Below are 18,094 nucleotides of genomic sequence, written 5' to 3'. Positions count from 1 at the left end.
TGGGGATAGGACAGTGTCGAGGTAGGTAGAGATGAGTTCAGTGGGGCAGGAGCATGCTGAGACAATGGGTCGGCCAGGGTGATCAGGCTTGTGGATTTGGGGAAGGAGGTAGAACCAGGCAGTGCGGGGTTCCCGGACTATGAGGTTGGAAGCTGTGGGTGGGAGATCTCCTGAAGTGATGAGGTTCTGTATAGTCTGTGAGATGATGGTTTGGTGTTGGGTGGTAGGGACATGGTCGAGGAGGCGGTAGGAAGAGGTGTCCTCGAGTTGGCATTTGGCTTCAGCGGTGTAGAGGTCAGTTCGCCAGACTACCACTGCGCCCCCTTTATCCGCTGGCTTGATGGTGAGGTTGGGATTGGAGCAGAGGGATTGGAGAGCTGCGTGTTGTGAGGGTGAGAGGTTGGAGTGGGGGAGGGAGGTAGACCGGTTGAGGCGGTTAATGTCCCGGCAGCAGGTGGAAATGAAGAGGTCAAGGGCGGGTAATAGGCCAGCACGGGTGTCCAGGTGGATGCAGTGTGTTGGAGGTGGGCGAAGGGGTCCTCGGAAGGTGGGCGGGAGTCCTGATTGTGAAAGTAAGCTCGGAGGTGGAGGCGGCAGAAGACGTGTTCGACGTCATGGCGTGTATTAAATTCATTGATGCGTGGACGGAGGGGGATGAAGGTGAGTCCTTTGCTGAGGACTGATCGTTCGTCCTCAGTGAGGGGAAGGTCTGGAGGGATGGTGAAAACTCGGCAGGGCCGGGAGCTGGGATCTGGTGTGGGTGTGGAGCTGGGAGTGGGGTCAGAGCCAGTACCTGGAGTGGGTGTGATGGTGGGGGGAATGGGGGTGGAGGCATGAGCTGGGGTAGTGTTCCCCTTGGGGTTCTGGGGTGTGGGGATAGTGACAGTGGGGTCTGTGGGGGGCGTGTCAGCAGAATGCAGGTGAGTGGCGTTGGTGGGGGTGGAAGTGGTGGCAGACACGGCAGTAGGGACGGCAGAAGTGTAAAACCTGTGCCCACACCTCCTCCCTCACCTCTATCCAAGGCCCTAAAGGAGCCTTCCACATCCATCAAAGTTTTACCTGCACATCCACTAATATCATTTATTGTATCCGTTGCTCCCGATGCGGTCTCCTCTACATTGGGGAGACTGAGCGCCTCCTAGCAGAGCGCTTTAGGGAACATCTCCAGGACACCCGCACCAATCAACCACACCACCCCATGGCCCAACGTTTCAACTCCCCCTCCCACTCTGCCGAGGACATGGAGGTCCTGGGCCTCCTTCACCGCCACTCCCTCACCACCAGACGCCTGGAGGAAGAACGCCTCATCTTCCGCCTCGGAACACTTCAACCCCAGGGCATCAATGTGGACTTCAACAGTTTCCTCATTTCCCCTTACCCCACCTCACCCTAGTTCTAAACTTCCAGCTCAGCACTGTCCCCATGACTTGTCTGGACTTGTCCTACCTGCCTATCTTCTTTTCCACCTATCCACTCCACCCTCTCCTCCCTGACCTATCACCTTCATCCCCTCCCCCACTCACCTATTGTACTCTATGCTACTCTCTCCCCACCCCCACCCTCCTCTAGCTTATCTCTCCATGCTTCAGGCTCATTGCCTTTATTCCTGATGAAGGGCTTTTGCCCAAAACGTCGATTTTACTGCTCCTCGGATGCTGCCTGAACTGCTGTGCTCTTCCAGCACCACTAATCCAACAACTCCACAGCCAATGAACGGCTCTTGCAGGCTCTTCACGCCAGAGGGAGGCGTCAGCGAAACGTGCGCACAGCAAGATCCCACAAACCGCATGATGATTCACGCAGGGGGGGGGGTCTGGCTTACTCATCTCCTTGAACGGTCCCGGTACATTTCCACAAACACAACAGTGGGTTTGGATGGCATTCTCTAATTATAGCCGTCCACCATCCCCTCCCCTTTACAAACTAACCGGGTCCAGTGTTGCATTAGATCTCTCTCCACATACACACAGACAGACAAAGGGGAGCTGAACATACAGTCCGTTCCTGTTCCGAGTGCCTGCTGGATCTCATGTTCTGTGCACCTCGGCCAGTGTGAGAGCTGGGACTCAGACACAATCCAACAGAAACAGTACTGCGCCACTCCACTAGCACTGCATCTGCCTGGTCCCACTAGGGATAGAGGCAATGGATCAGAGCAGCTGCCTGCAGATCGTCCCGTCCTGCTACCCTGGGTACTACCGCTCTCCTCGTGATTTGCTGTACATTTGGCTCCTGTGTAGGGTAAGGCTGAGGCAACAACAACTCGTGTGAGTGGGCTTTAATTTTTTCCGAGCGAGGTGAGACCATTGAGAGAGATAGAGAGAAGGGACTCCTTTAACTCTCTCTCTCTCATTCTATCGTAGGCACGCTGTTTCACCTGGGGGGGGGGGGAGGCTTCACCGAATGATTGAAGACTGTGGGGAATGTTAATGGAGAATCGCTCTGTTCGCCCACAGCAGACTCTGTGCTCCCAGGTTAGGGAAAGGTGTACACCGGGCACTGGGCGAGAAACCGAGCCACACCGGCAGACTCAGATAAAAGTTCTGTGCCGGAGAGGACTGACAGAACCTGGGACAAGGAGCTAAAGCAGAGGATCAGGCTGGGATGAGAGATGCTGCCCACAGATGCTGCCGGACCTGCTGAGTTTCTCCAATTGTTTTTTTTTTGCATGTGTCGATATGAATGAAATCGGACTGGCAAGTATACCTCCCGTTTAGCTTTCGAAATATACACTTAAAAACTCATGAACATGTTTACTCAGAATGTGCGTAAACGCGTTGTAATTGATCGTTTAAAAATCGCTTTCGGCTTTTAACCATTAATTCAGTGTTTGATATCTCCTCTCGTTTTCATGTTTCTCTTTCGCAACTTTAATTCTGCAGCTTTTTTTTTGTTTGGGAGGAGGGGCTAGGTGTTCAGTTCATTTGCAGGTCGGTCCTGTCGTGGGTTGCGATTTCGGCTGGTCCGCTCCCCCACTTCCCAGTCACTTCTCTGGTGATTTTAATCGGGGAGAATCGGACTGGTTTGCAGCAGCGCCCAGCTCTGTTCCAGTCCCTGAATACCTGCCTTGGCTTATGCCTGTCAGAATATCTCCCCCCCACCCCCCAACAAAGTGTAACCAGTTCCGTCCGTTTACAAGGGGAATTATTTGTCTTCTTGTTGTTGTGAGGCTGGGTTCGAGAGTCCCAAAATCGTCACGGTCTGAAAAGACGAACCAGAATGTGAGAACATTGAGAGTTTGGTTTATCTTTGCTAATTGGGTACTTTCTCCAACACTGAGGTTTCGTTGTTAGTCTGCCACCTCTCGAGCGCTGAGGGATGTGTTTCCTCGGTGAGGGTAGGTTTCCTTCAGGATATTGTCGCCGTGTGAATATTTAATACTTAACCACTGCAGTTTGCTTAGGTTGCCGTTAAGTCAAACAGGTCTCATCACTCTTCATTTCTGTGACTGTGGAGCCCCACATATTGCTCCCAATCACTTCTTTAATGTTTAAAGCGCTATGCTTTTTTGTTAAATTAACTCTGTAAGCCTTACTGGTAAAGCTGGCACACTGTCTGGCCCTGGTCTTTGAGCCAGTGTTTTAATTTCCTCTTCATTCAGAGAGCTGAAGGGTGTCAATCGGATTGAAACGAGGATCTCACACCAAGCAGGCGGGATAATGTTTTTTTTTAATCCACCCATTTAGGGATGCAGTGACTATGAACATCTCCGGAGGAGGTGGGACTTGAACCCAGGACTCCAGCCTGGGTAAGGCTGGCAGATTTCCTGCCTGAGAGCGCCAGTTTGCTTGTTGTGACAATCCCTCAACTCGAGATCACTTTAACTGAGAACAGTATTACTCCCAGACCTTCGGCTGAATTCCAGTACTCAAATTGCCAGCTGGAATGTGAACTGGAGATCATTACACCAGGCCCTGGGTTATTTATCCTGTCTCGTTTGTCTCAGAGTCTATAATCCTCTGGGGGTTGGAGACTGGGACTTCCTGCTAATGTCATTCAGTGTGATGATTTTGATCATTGCAGCTCAGAGATCCACATAAACCACCATCATGAAATGGATTACCAAATCTCTGCCTCACAGTGGCATGTCTGTGTGAACTGCTGCAGCCCTCAAAGGGTTAATTTGTTGTCACACTTGAGAAGTAATTCCACATTGAAGTGGAATTCCACTGGATTGTGCTTTGTCTAAAGCTAATGTGACGTTTTTCACAAATTCTATCCTTCCCCAGGTTCTATGGGATTTTGTTGTTTGTAGTGAGGATGGTGTGTCTTTTCAAAGAATGCGCTCGGAACATTCTTACTGATTTCCTTAGATTAACAGCAATCCCCATGAAGGTGCTCTGCAGTGAAGAACACTGTGCAATCAATGTATTCAACTCTCAAGATGCAGCTGTCACTGTAGAGTTTGCACATCCTCCCCATGTCTGTGTGGGTTTCCTGCAGGTTCCTCCTACAGTTCAGAGGTGAGCAGGTTAGGTGGATTGGCCATGGGAAATGCAGGGTTGTAGGGATGGGGGGGGGGGGGGTGTCTGGATGGAATTCTCTGCAGAGGGTCGGTGTGGACTTGGTGGGCCGAATGGCCTGCTTCCACCGTGTAGGGGTTCTACGAGCCTTTTTTTTCCTGCAATGTGTGGAAAGAGAAGGGAGTGGGACTAACTGGGTAACACTTTGAAAGAGCTAGCATAAGCACATTGGGTGAGTGAGTCCCATCTGTCCCGAGAGATTCCGAGCCACTGGGAACTAGCTGTCTTCAGAAACCTTATTTTTTTTTTCCTTTCAGATTTTACGCTTGGATTTTAAAAATTGTCTCTTGTGCCAAAGGGATGAATTTAAATAAACAGCAAGAATTCCTAGAATAGATGATCCAGAAGCTATTTATCCTTGAGAAAACCGGGCATGGGAGAGGTAAACAGTGCAGTCAGGAAATTTATACCTCAGAGTAGGATTACAGGCAACTATACACATTCTGCCTGTTGTGGTTCCATAGGTAGCCCTGTTCTCAGAGTCAGAAGGTTATGGGTTCAAGTCCAACTCCAGAGAAATGAGTATAAACTCCAGGCTGACAGTCCTGTGCTGACCAAGGGAATGTAGTGTTCCTTCAGGTTAAACATTTGCCCTGGGATTCCAATTCGCCCGGTGTCCCAGCCAATATTCTTCCTTCGAACAACATCATTGAAAGACATTACTCTGCACCTATGGGAGTGTGCTGTCCACAAATTAGCTGCAGTGTTTCCTGTGTTACAACAGTGATCACATCAGGGAGGAAAATGATTAATTCACTGTAAAGTGTTTTTGGGACATCCTATAATTGTGAAAGGCATGAAATAAATTTGTTGTTGATCACTAGAAACTGTATTACATTTTTTAAAATATTGTTAATGTCCAATTATCCTTTTCTATGAGACATGCAAGTTCCCTCAGTATATCTGCACTTCAGCTATAGAAGTTTTGACTTCAATGCAGATGATCTCAACTTGTAGTAATAGGCACTGTTAAAATAACTAGGAGAAAGTGAGGACCGCAGATGCACGAGATCAGAGTCAAAAGGTGTGGTGCTGGAAAAGCACAGCAGGTCAGGTAGCATCCGAGGAGCAGAAGAATTGACATTTCGATGAAGGTCTTATGCCCAAAACGTTGATTCTCCTGTTCTTCGGATGCTGCCTGACCTGCTGTGCTTTTCCAGCACCACACGTTTTGACACTGTTAAAATAACCTCAATTAGGAGTGCTACTATTTGACTTTTGGTTTATTCAGGTTTATAACATTATAAGTTGGATTTCTTCTTTTTCATGAAATAGATTTGAAATATTGGCTGTGAAGATGGATCAACCATGAGTCTAAGCAGGAATGACAACAGTTGCCCTTTAGTTTTTGTCAAGAATATGAGGGCAGTGCTGCATGCAAACTGGGCTGGAAACAAACAATGACTCTTATTCAGATCTGCCCAACCGATCTCACTGACAATGGACCACGATAATTCTTCCACTTTAGTTTCTCTTCCAGGTACAATAACTAATTCCTCAGAAAATTCCTCGGCAATGCTAATCACCTGGAATGAAAACAGTCAGTTAGGGCTGAGGATTTCACTGTCTGTCGTTCTGGGCATCATCACCTTGGCGACCATCCTCTCCAATTCATTTGTGTTTGTCACCATTTGCCTCACGAGGAAGCTCCATACTCCCGCCAACTATCTCATTGGGTCTCTGGCTGTCACAGACCTCCTGGTGGCTATTATGGTGATGCCCATCAGCATTGTCTACACTGTCATCAAGACCTGGACTCTAGGACAGATCATGTGTGACATCTGGCTATCTTCTGACATCACGTTTTGTACTGCGTCCATCTTGCACCTGTGCGTCATTGCTCTGGACAGATACTGGGCCATCACTGATGCCTTGGAGTACACGAAGCGTCGCACACCGGGTCGAGCAGGCCTGATGATAGCTGTAGTCTGGGTCATCTCAATCTGCATCTCCATCCCCCCACTATTCTGGAGGCAATCAAAAGCTCTTGATGAACTCAAGGAATGTGTAGTCAATACCGACCAGATATTCTACACCATCTACTCCACTTTTGGAGCCTTTTACATCCCCAGCGTGCTGCTAATTATACTGTACGGCAGAATTTACATGGCAGCCCGATCAAGGATTCAGAAACCTCCCTCGGCCTTCGGAAAGCGCTTCACCACGGTACAACTCATAAGTGGATCAACCGGATCTTCCCTGTGTTCCGTTGGCTTTAACAGCCAGGAAACTCTCCCTCATTCCAGTGAATCTCCTGTCTACCTGAACCACATCAAAGTCAAAGTGTCCGATAGCGTCCTGGAGAGAAAGAGGATCTGTGCAGCTAGAGAGCGCAAGGCCACCAAAACCCTAGGGATCATCCTTGGCGCTTTCATTTTCTGCTGGCTCCCTTTCTTTGTAGTGGCCTTGGTAATGGGCATCTGCAAAGAGGCATGCTGGTTTCATCCTGTGCTCTCTGACCTCTTCACGTGGCTCGGCTATTTAAATTCACTCATCAATCCTGTCATATACACAGCTTTCAATGAGGACTTCAAACAGGCTTTTCAAAAACTCATACGACTCAAACGATGCTAACTGTAAGCCAACTCTATGGTAACAGTACATTTTTCCTGTCATTTCACATATGATAAAGAGAAAGAGAGACCAATCTACTGAATCTTGTTTTTAGGGACATTAATCTGTCTGCATTTATCTCGCACATTGTACGTTTTAGTACTTTGATTTTTTTTCCACACAGTTCCGTACAAGGGGATGGTACATTCACCATACTTGATGCACCTAAGTGGCATAGTTAAGTTAAGCTTTTTTGCATAAGTGTGAACAAGAGAATAGAATCGCGATAATGCTGACATTCTGAATTGCACTACAGGAACCTTTTAGAATTTTATTATATTTAAATACAAGTCTTTTGTTTTATCATAATTCACTCAATGCAGATATTAAATATGCTCTCTGTTAAACAGTGCAATATTTATGGTAAAATATCTTCACTAAAGTAAGTTGTATAATGGCATACTGGCATGTGTACTTGTATTGAAAATGTGGACATGTATGACATTGGAAGATACAGCACAAGACATTTCAAACATATCAATGGGAAATATGAAGATTTCACCTAAAACTTGCAGCAGGATACAATTGTTCTGAACTTTTATAATTTTGCATTCTTGTAACATTGTCTGTATTTCTGTAATCATTGACTGCCGGACAGTTTTCTGATGAGATGGTTAAGTTATGTCCTTCCAGTTTGTAGTAAGATCTTTTCAGAATCAGAAACTTTAATTTGTTCGAAAGAAATTAGAGGTGGCATAAATCACCTTGGTTATTAATCATTCTTCTGCTTTCAAGGACAGGTGCTTTATTTATATACAATATAATCCACAACCATACCAACATCCCTCGCTTACTAATAGTTTGTGACCAAGTCATCAAAACTGTGATTATAAGAAACTGCAAGGCTGATGCAAGTCACTGTAAAGGGTTAAGTGCAGGCCGGCAAGACTGCAGTTATACTGCAGATCTCTCTTTGCTTGCCAGACAAAAGTTGAGGTGCATCTAGCAGAAATTTTAACCCATCCCATTCAGGAATTAAAGCATGGGCCTTTAAAAAAAGGCAGGACGGCTTACCCGCAATCAGAATTTTTTTATCTCTTTAGAGCAAGTGGCAAGAATGTTTGTCTTTATTCTACAGATTGAGGACGGGTTCTCACAGCCACAATTGTTACTGGTGGGGAGTTGCTTTGGTTTTTCTTTTAGGTGAAAACATAAGGATGTGGATCTGGAAATAGAAGAAGCACTTACCAGTGCACTGGAACAGCAGGAGGGCTTCTCTTGTCTGTATCAGGAAAGGTTAGACCTTCTGTTCCCGCGCTTCCCCCTTCAGGCTTGCAGGGTTGCTCCAAAGACCTGTCACCAATGCTTTAGCATCCAACAGGGCCATTTGACAGCTCACCACCTCCACACCACCCCCTGGTGGGAGGCGTTAAAATTTCAGGTTGATGACCTTTTTGTTTCTTGACAGGAGCAGACATGAGTGCGTACACTTTATTGACTTTTTAAAAACTTAAAGTGCTCATGCGGCTCGGCAAACCTTTCTAAGCCTAGTTTCACGCTGGACTGGAGCTGTACTCCATTGATTTGGACAACTCATTCTATAGAGAGCCAGTCTTGAGGAGTTAGGAAGATCTGATTTCCCCTGCTCGCCAACACCCTCTCCAGCTGGGCTCTAAAATATTAGTCTCGCCATTGAAGTCCAGAATTGAGTTTAAAAACTGCACTTGAGTCACGTGGACATATAGATGCAGATGGGGGAATGCTTTTGTGGAGCCTACAGTACAGTATGGACCAGGAAAGATGAATGGTCTCTTTTTGTGCAGTAAGCACTTACTAATGGCCCTATTTTCACACTAGTTCCACACCTGAAATTCCTTCATATGAACAGAGTCCAGACAGTGTGACTGAAGCTTTAGTGTCTTCTATGTAAAGAATAGGGAGAGGCTGAATAGGTTGAGGCTGTTTTCTCTGGAGCATCAGAGGCTGAGGAGTGACCTTATGGAGGTTTATAAAATCATGAGGGGCATGGATAGGAGAAATAGACAAGGTCTTTTCCCCGGGTTGCGGGAGTCCAAAACGAGAGGGCACAGTTTTAAGGTGAGAGGGGAAAAATTTAAAGAGGAGCTAAGGGACAACTTTTCACGCAGAAGGTGGTGTGTGCATGGAATGAGCTTCCAGAGGAAGTAGTGGAGGCTGGTACAATTGCAACAATTAAAAGACAGCTGAATGGATATATGAATAGGAATGGTTTAGAGGGCTGTCAGTCAAATGCTGACAAATGGGACTAGGTTAATTTAGGATATTCGGTTGGCTTGGATGAGTTTGGACTGAAGGGTCTGCTTCTGTGCTAGATATCTCTATGATATCTAATGTCCCTATTGTTTAAAGTTTTTTTTATTAGAAAGGTTATTTCACTTTATCTAAAGTTTCCTACCCAATGAAATTTTCATTAACTTTCATCTCCCTGTGTTTCTTACAAACACATGCTTCTATTTTGAGGATACCATTCGAGACAGACTGAGCAGGTGATCAGGAAAAGTGAAGAAACAGTTCATCAAGCTAGATTCATTCAGACCAATTCTACATACATTGTTTTGAGTATTTGCTGTTTGCAAAGTGGATGCTCTATTTCTTACTGTGATTATTGAATTAGTTGAGTGCCTGGAGGTTGATGAATATCGGATCGAATCCTACTGAGAGGAAAGTTATCATGTTATGGGGGTGCTAAATGTTGGAAATCCACTCTGACATGTTTCATTGAAGGAATTGTCATTTCACAAAAAATGTACTGCTTTTCAAAAGTAATATTTTTGCCAAATTATAAAAGCCTATTTGCTTGATAGCCTGCACTGCTTAAGCCACTAAATTGGTTGCAGTACACACATACTTTGCTCAATCAGGTATTTATTTAATAATTATGTATCAATGCATTTTGCCTGGAAGATTATCTTGTAAATATTGATGCCATAGTTATCAAAGGTATTTCCTTATATTGTGGAACTGACTTGCCAAATATCAAAGTTTGATCTGTTCACCTTGTGAAGTTAGTGAGGCCCTTTGCTGAATTTGACAACTCTCAATTAGAAAGTGATAGTATTGTCAAACGTGAATTGTCCCAGACTGTTGGAGAGGTGTATTAATTACGCTAAAGCTGGACAAGTCTTCAGGAAGCCATTGCTCTAAGAATTTCTATCCATCAAAGTCTGGCCTACATTAAAATTCAGTGTTGTACTGCAAAATGTATTTGCAGAGTTTAGTCAAATATTGTATTCTAAAGGTTGCTTCATTTAATGGTTCATTTGATACAGTCACTTGTAGGTTTGTCACGCGGGCTAGGGATAGTGGGTACACATCAGCCTGTGCTCTTAACATCCTTTCATTTGCAGAATCCAACAGCCTGGAAGGAAACAAACAGAGTTCCCTTTCTTAAACATTAACCTGGAAAGATGCTCTTGCCTAATTTAGAGTTGCAGCAGGATCAACCTGTTGTTTAAGTCTACATTAACTGCCACGTTTCCATAGACTTCCAACTCTTAGGAGAGTGACCACTTGGAGAAGAATTCGGAGGCTGATTATACCATCAGATACTCAGGACAGTGGAAAGGAAAAAATTGGAGATAAAATTGCCAAAATGCAATCTTGTATTTCTTTTCCTTGTAGCACAGTGGGTAGTGTCCCAGCCTCGGAGCCAGAAGCCCTGGGTTTGAGTTCCATTCTGATTTGATGGCAGTTGGAATTGTTTGTAATGCAGCCAAAAAGGCCACATGTCAACCTGAAAACCCTCCAATGGCAGGAGGTGAGTGTGGGAGAGTTTCCTGGTCAGCCATTTAAAGGAAAGAAAGTTAGAATAGCTTTAATAATGAGAGGGTGTTGTCACAACAACTCAGACTTGTAGTGGGCTGGTTTGTTCAGTTGGCTGGATGGCTAGCTTCCAAGAATTAGTGCCAACACTATTGGGTTCATTGTCCACTCGGCCTTGGGAGGTTCAGTAGCTACCTCCTTGCCATTCCCTTGGAAGTCGTAGCACTGGGCCATTGGGCCTGCCTTTGGGTAGAGTGCACGAGAAGTATTTCTACTGTTTTTTGTTTCTAATTCTTTTAACCACCTGCTGGCCAAAAGACTTTGACTTGTATAGGAATAGCTTACGCCAGTGGATGACTGAATATTGTATCGCATTTGTACTTGAGTCACCTTTTTGTGAATTTCTTTTATTTTTAAGAAAATAAATACTTTGTTAAAGCAAAAATTGTAATCCCCATTCTCAAATGTCACGCTCGTAAAAATATGTACTGTCACTCATTGTTTCTGCAATGAGACCATTGTATAAAGCATATCAAGTAAGCCTTGAGTTTTGGAGTATGTTCAAGTCCCAGTTTGTACTGAGTAATTTAACCTCATCCTGGGGCAGCAGTTGGAAGCTCACATTTGTTCTGAGTACCTCTGTGTGCTGGAGCATGCATGGGCAACAGGTGTGGGGAGGTTATTAGCAAAGACTTTCTGCTCCTGATCACTACCTTTGACAACCTCCTGTTGGGATTGAATGAAGACATGGATGCTCAGGGAAGAGCACATCAGCTTTGCTGAGATTGCCCCTCGGCAACCAAAAGGTCTGGCAAAATCTTTGCTTTTGACTGGATGGATGGCTACTGTCTCCCTCTGAACTGTGTCCCAGAAAGAGGTGCTGCTTTTAGGCGAGCAATGGTGAAGATTTGAAAGACTTGTTTGCAGGATATTTCCATCTGACAGCAAGAATGTAATCAAAGTTCACAGAAAGGAAGTACAATTAAAGACCCAAAGAAAACAGACTGTGAATTGCATCTGCACTACAGCCAGAATTAGCAACTGCTTGTTTCTCAAGTGTGACATAATTCTGTATAGAGTACTTTCTCTGTTAATGGAATAAGCATTGGCTAAATAAAATCATGGCTTTGGAACTTAATGGAACTTTACTCAAATGATGCTGTCGTGTTCAAGTTATTAAAACTTCCCTCTGTGTGTGAGAGCGATGCTCCCCGATCAATACCAGTGAAAGAATCTTGGATCTTTTAAGGGAGAAAATTTAAAGTGATCCAACCATCTCCAAGGCTGGCCTTGCAAAAGATTACAGTACATTGTCTGTCATGTCCAAGCCCTTCGTGTGTAGCTGTGCTCTGTGTAAACGCTGTCTGGGGCTTCACCAGCCTTGCAGGGGTAAGCTAGGAGCCAGGGTAGTTGGTTTAATGGTTATCGGAAGCAGGGGATGAAGTTTCCATCTCATCTCATGGCCAGCAGAAGGAAAGGTGGATGTTGTGCTAATTAGAGCTGGAATTTCAAGAGGCCCTCCCAGCAGGATTGGCGGACGGCCTGGTAAATTCTGGCAAACTCCTGGGATAAGGTGAGAGATCTCACCCTCAAGTCCCAGGGATCACCCGCTAATAGAGGATGGCTAACGTCTATGCCCACCTCCTCCCTGGGCTTATCAACCCAGTTATTCACTAGGGTGTGCCTGGCTGGCCCTGGCAAACATCCACCCTACTTGCCTTGCTGCAAGGGTAGTGCCCATTGCTGTACAATCCCAGCAGTATTTCAGATTCCTTGATTCTCTTAAAATCTTGAGGTCACTTGCTGTGCTTGTGATTCTTACTGAAAAAGATTACTGTGCCTCATTCTCCCTGTGAGAATGGTTTAGGGTGAGAGGGAAAAGATACAAAAAGGGACCTAAGGGGCAACTTTTTCATTCAAAGTGTGGTGGTGTGTATGGAATGAGCTGCCAGAGAAAGTGGTGGAGGCTGGTACAATTTCAACATTTAAAGGCATCTGGATGGATATATGAATTGGAGGGTTTAGAGGCATATTGGCCAAGTGTTGGCAAATGGGACGAGATTAGATTAAGATATCTGGTCGGCATGGACGGGTTGGACCCAAGGATCTGTTTCTGTGTTGTATATCTCTAAGACTCTGCTAGATTTAGGACAAAGTTTGCACATGTACAGGCAATGGAACTGTATGAGGAAGAGTGAGATGACTTCTATGAGACCTCTGAGCATAACACAAGTGACTGCAAGGGTAAGACATTCTCCTTGTAATGGAAGACAATAATGCAAAAGTGCAAGCAAGTTGTAACCTACATGAGACATTGCAGCAAAGAACGCTTCATAAACAGTTAAACACTTTCGGACTTCCTGGGCCCATTAAAATTCTTAAAGAAATGGGATCAGTCTTCCCTCCTTTTTACATGTATTGTCTGATGAGCATCTCAGAATCACTGGTAGGCTGTCTACTGTCAAACAGCTTGCGTTTCAATTACAGTAGAGTTCAATAAATTTGACAGATAAATTAATAAAAACAGAGTGCTTCAACTGTATTCACAATTGCTGGAATAGAATGTTTTACACATTTGCATGTCGTTTTGACTTCTGTAAGTAGATATGTATTTTGAACCAAGTTCACGAGAAGGTGTCGGTGTAGGTCATTCAAACAATCTCTACTTTAAATATATTCAAGGACTGTTCTGCTACAACACTCTGGAGTAGATAATCCCATCGATTCACCACCTTCCTCATCTCTGCCCTTGGTTATTTCCCCCCTATGGTGTGATTGTATCCCTTGGTCTCGATGCCCCACCCAGGGGAAACATTTTACCTGAACTTACTTAGTCTCGCCTTTGAAGTGTTTTGTAAGTTTCAATGAGATCACTTCTCATTCTTAAAGACTCTAGAGAATACAGGCCCAGTTTCCCCAGTTTTACCAATCTCTCTTCATAGGACAGTCTAAAAACAAGCTTGGTCTCCCCTTATCCTAAGATAAGGGACCAAAACTACAGTGCTCCAAGTGCAGTCTATACAATTGCAGCAAGACTGCTAATCCTGTACTTAAACCTTCATGTGATAAAGTGTATCCTACCTGCTAGCTAGAAATGAATCTTCAATAACTTATTGATGAGGATATCCAGGTCCCTTTATCCTCCACACTTTTTAACCTCTTATCATTTGGTTAATATTCTGCATATCTGCTCCACCTTCCAAAGTGGAAACTTCACATTTTTCCTCTTATATTTCATGGGAAATGTTTTTAATTATATATGCACCATTCAAACAATTTTAGACAATAATTATTCTATAATTGATACTTTGCACTCTTTGGGGTAAATGTAATGTACATTTGCTGCATAACAAGTACTAGAAAGAGACTTGGTACTGAACGACAATCACTCAATCATTCTTGTCCAAACTGATGGTTGTCAAAAGCTAAAATACTGTCAGTGCTGGGAATCTGAAACAGAAACAGAAGATGTTGCAAACTCTTAGCAAATCAAGGACAGCAGCCTGGAGAGAGAAGTCAAACTCATAAAGAGTGTCAATAAGGAAAAAAATTCTTCAACCGTCTCAGTGGCCAGAGGACAGAAATTTACAGTAATTTACAGAAGGCCCTGGAGTGAGATGAAAACATTTTTCTTTTAGCACAATTAGCTATGATCTAGAATGAAAGGACGGTGAAAATAGAGTTAGTTGGGTAACTTTCCGAAATGAATGGATGAAGTAAAATAGCACACAGGGCTGCGTGGGGGTGGGACCAACAGACCAATACAGGCATGGCTGTCTAAGAATAGTGGTTAAGCCACGAACGACTGAGATGAGGAAGAATTTCTTCACTCAGAGTTGTGAACCCGTGGAATTCTCTCCCACAGGAAGCTGCTGGAACCAGATCATTAGATAGATTCAAGAGGGAGTGGGGGCGTGACCCTGGCAGCTATAGGATCAGGAGTGTGTGGGGAAGGGGCAAGAATGGAATACCAAGATTGTATGATCAGCCATGATCCTATTGAATAGGGGTGCAGGCTCGAAGGGCCGAATGGCCTACTCCTGCACCTATTTTCTGTGTTTCTAGGACAGGCTCCAGCTCAGCCATATCACTCTATAATTCTACCAGTCAATATCACAAACACAGCCATTTATCAGAACCAGAAAATGCTCCAGGGGATGAGACGCAATATTTTCTAGTTCTGATGAAGGGCAACATCTCTAACATTGACTTCTTTCTTCCCTTCACAAATGCTGTGCCTGACATACAGAATGTTTTCAATTGACTGATGTTACTTTGTTGACCTCAGTCACTCCACTATAAATCTTAATATTGTGGTTGTATCAATGAATCGCACCAAGTCCTTTGACAAGGAGTTCTAAAGGACTCGCCCATATGTCGTGAGCAAAAGTGATTGTTTGTAAACCAAGAGAAATGATCGACTGTGCCCGAGAGCAGGATTTAACGCAGAGTCAATGACTTGCTGAACGCTGGGAAGTCAGTGCCTCAGATTCTGGAAGGCAATAACTTGATTGAGGTCATGGTTCAACATTATTCAACTGCACCATCCCCCCACCACCGCCCCCCCACCCAATTCCGCCTGCCCATGAGGGACAATGCCTCACATTGAATAGCTGGCAGGCAACCAGGCTGGTGAGACAGGCTGGAATACTGGACACTTCCAAGACTGGAGACCAAACCAGCAACGGAGGTCAGAGAAGCAGGTAAGTGAGACAGACTCACTGTTATCACTCAGGCAGGTATTGGTAGAGCAAGGGGTGGGAGGGGTCATCACAGGGGTGGGGGGGTGGGCATGAAGGTGGTGGGAGTCGCTGTGTCAGGCAACAAGCAAGAACACCCTCCACCCAGACCCCTCAGTTATGCTGCCAGGGTATACCCCATCAAGTGGCATGAACATTACTGATCACAATTCGACTAACTTTTTAATTCCAGATTTGTATTGAATTCAAATTTCACCATTTGCCATAGTGAGAATTTGAACTCCAGAACACCTTCTGGATTACTAACTAGCCCTGGGACATTGCAACTATACCAACAGCTGCCTGCTTGATTCTTACCATAAAGGCTACCAGTCCTTTTGTCACTTTCTATACTCATAGGCTAACCTTTAACAGATCATGTAGAAGTGCACCCAGTTTCCTCTTTGCCTCTAAATTTGAAGCTATTTCCCCATGAGTGGGACATCCTCTCAATATCTGGTGGGTCACCAAGATTTTTCCTGTTAGTGACTGGACCTTGCAAACCAGAAAGGTTACAGGTTCAACTCCCATTCTATGCTGGTTTAGCTGAGTGCAGCCAATGACTGGGTCAAATAACCTCAATGTTCCTGGGTTAAAGTCGGAAAGATGTTCCCAGAGTGCATGATGGAGATTGACACCCAGTCAAGTCAAGTCACCATTGTCTTACCAGACCATAGGGCTGCTCTCTCGTTAGAGAGAGAGAGATGCCTGGTGCTGATTTAACCTGAGGGTCCCCGTTGTTATGGACTAGACCAGACCACTCAAAACATTTTTAAGCAGGCAACCCAAGACCTAACATTGCAATTTGTTTCAGTAAGTGCACAGTGAAAATTACCCAGAGTAAGATAACTATGTTGACTAATAGATTTTAAAACAGACAAAAAAATTATTCACAAAATTACACAATCATACACAAAGAACAGAATAAAGAACCCCTACAGAACTCAATCTATCCAGCTCGACATAGTTATGTTGTTCTGAGTATACACAACAGTCCCAATAAGCAAACTCCCTCTAAAACCCAATATAAATTGAGTACATGCTTACAGATTGATGTTGAAGGGCAGAAAAGAGAGAGAGTTTCCACACAGCTCCCTGTTGAACTTCCCAGTTCAAGATGAACTAAAAACTGCTCAGCTCAGCTAGAGATGACCACTCCCTTTTCATTATACAGGTCACTTCTAAAACATAACTACTTTGGCCTGAAGTCTCATCTGTTTAAAAACAAGAGGCCTCTCAAAATCCTTTTCATCTCCGTACCAAACCAGACTGAACAGAGTCCGGCCCGGTTAATTACCCCTCTGAAATAATTCAAGGACAATTTTTAGGAAAAAGGGACTAGCTTTGTGACACCACACCTCAGGCAAGGGGAAAGGTTGAGAAAGAGAACACTTCATGGTAACCTCAGCTGGCATGGAGATTCAGCCCACGGTGTTGGCATCACACTGCTTCACAAACCAACCATCCAGCCAACTGAGCTAAACTGAACTCTTGATGCACAGTGACACAGTGCTGACCGAATCGGCATTAGTCAAGCAACAGGCCTCTGTTGTGTTTTCTCCAGCCCTGCTGCTGCCCCCTGGTGGAACAGCATTCTGACATTTAATATCAAGGGCCCTGGCATCTTGGAGGTATGGGAGAAGGAGTCAATGCATCAAGGAGAAGGGTTGCAGTTGTAGGGCAGAATAAATAACCGGGTGAAGGATCAGCAATTTCTGTGGATTAGAAAATCCAAAGGAAAGACTTGCTTTTTTATAGGATGCTTTCAATGGCTACAAAATATGGTGGAGCTGATGGTGTAATGCTAATGTCACCAGACCAGTAATTCCAAAGCCTCAAACTCTAGGGAATGTTGGCACATTGCAGATGGTGAAATTTGAATTCAATTTTTAAAAACCTGGGATAAAAAGCAATCATGGCCAATTGTTGGATAAACCCAATCTGGTTCACTAATGTCCCTTGGGGAAGGAAATCTATGATCTTTACCTTATCAAGTCTGATCGTGACTCCAGCCCCAGAGAAATGTGGTTGACTCTTAAATGCCTTTGAGCAATTAGGGATGGGTAGTAAATGCTGACCTAAGCAGTGGTGCCAGCATCCCAAGAACAAATAAAAACCAGACATCTGAAAGCCCTTTACAGTTAATGAAGCACATTTGAGGTTTAGCCACTGTTGGAGCATAGGAAATGCAGCAGCCATTAATGCACTGCAAGTTCACACAAACAGTAATGTGGTAATGATCAGATAATCTGCTTCAAAGATGTTGATTGTGGGATAAATATTGCCTAGAGCACTGGAGATAAATGTTGCTGTTCATCTGCAAAATAGTGTCCTGATCCTTTAGATCCACCAAACAGGCAGATGGGGTGTCCATTTAATTTCTCAACCGAAAGTCAGTTGAGCCGCTCCCTCAATCATGCCCAGGAGTGTCAGCATTCTTTACTATAATTCAAAATAACTTAAACAGCAGCAATCATA

General features: G+C 44.5%; 1 protein-coding gene across 7 annotated transcripts; it reads left to right on the top strand.

Annotated features, from left to right (window-relative positions):
* Nucleotides 1-1,884: 1,884 nt before the first annotated feature.
* htr1d (5-hydroxytryptamine (serotonin) receptor 1D, G protein-coupled) lies at nt 1,885-12,005 on the top strand. 7 transcript variants are annotated; one of them, XM_072548104.1, is made up of 3 exons: nt 1,885-2,241; nt 3,687-3,748; nt 5,799-12,005. In XM_072548104.1, exon 3 carries the CDS (start codon nt 5,964-5,966, stop codon nt 7,095-7,097), a length of 1,134 nt encoding a protein of 377 aa, XP_072404205.1. In that variant the 5' UTR covers nt 1,885-2,241; nt 3,687-3,748; nt 5,799-5,963; the 3' UTR covers nt 7,098-12,005. The 7 variants fall into 7 exon arrangements, with proteins under 7 accessions (XP_072404205.1, XP_072404207.1, XP_072404206.1 ...); XM_072548106.1 differs by lacking the exon at nt 3,687-3,748 and having other exon boundaries at nt 1,885-2,192; XM_072548105.1 differs by lacking the exon at nt 3,687-3,748.
* Nucleotides 12,006-18,094: the final 6,089 nt, after the last annotated feature.

This window comes from Chiloscyllium punctatum, chromosome 27, assembly GCF_047496795.1.
Source record: "Chiloscyllium punctatum isolate Juve2018m chromosome 27, sChiPun1.3, whole genome shotgun sequence".
Taxonomy (NCBI): Eukaryota; Metazoa; Chordata; class Chondrichthyes; order Orectolobiformes; family Hemiscylliidae; genus Chiloscyllium; species Chiloscyllium punctatum.
The sequence above is the reverse complement of the archived record's forward strand: the minus strand, read 5'-3'. Positions and strand labels throughout refer to the sequence as shown.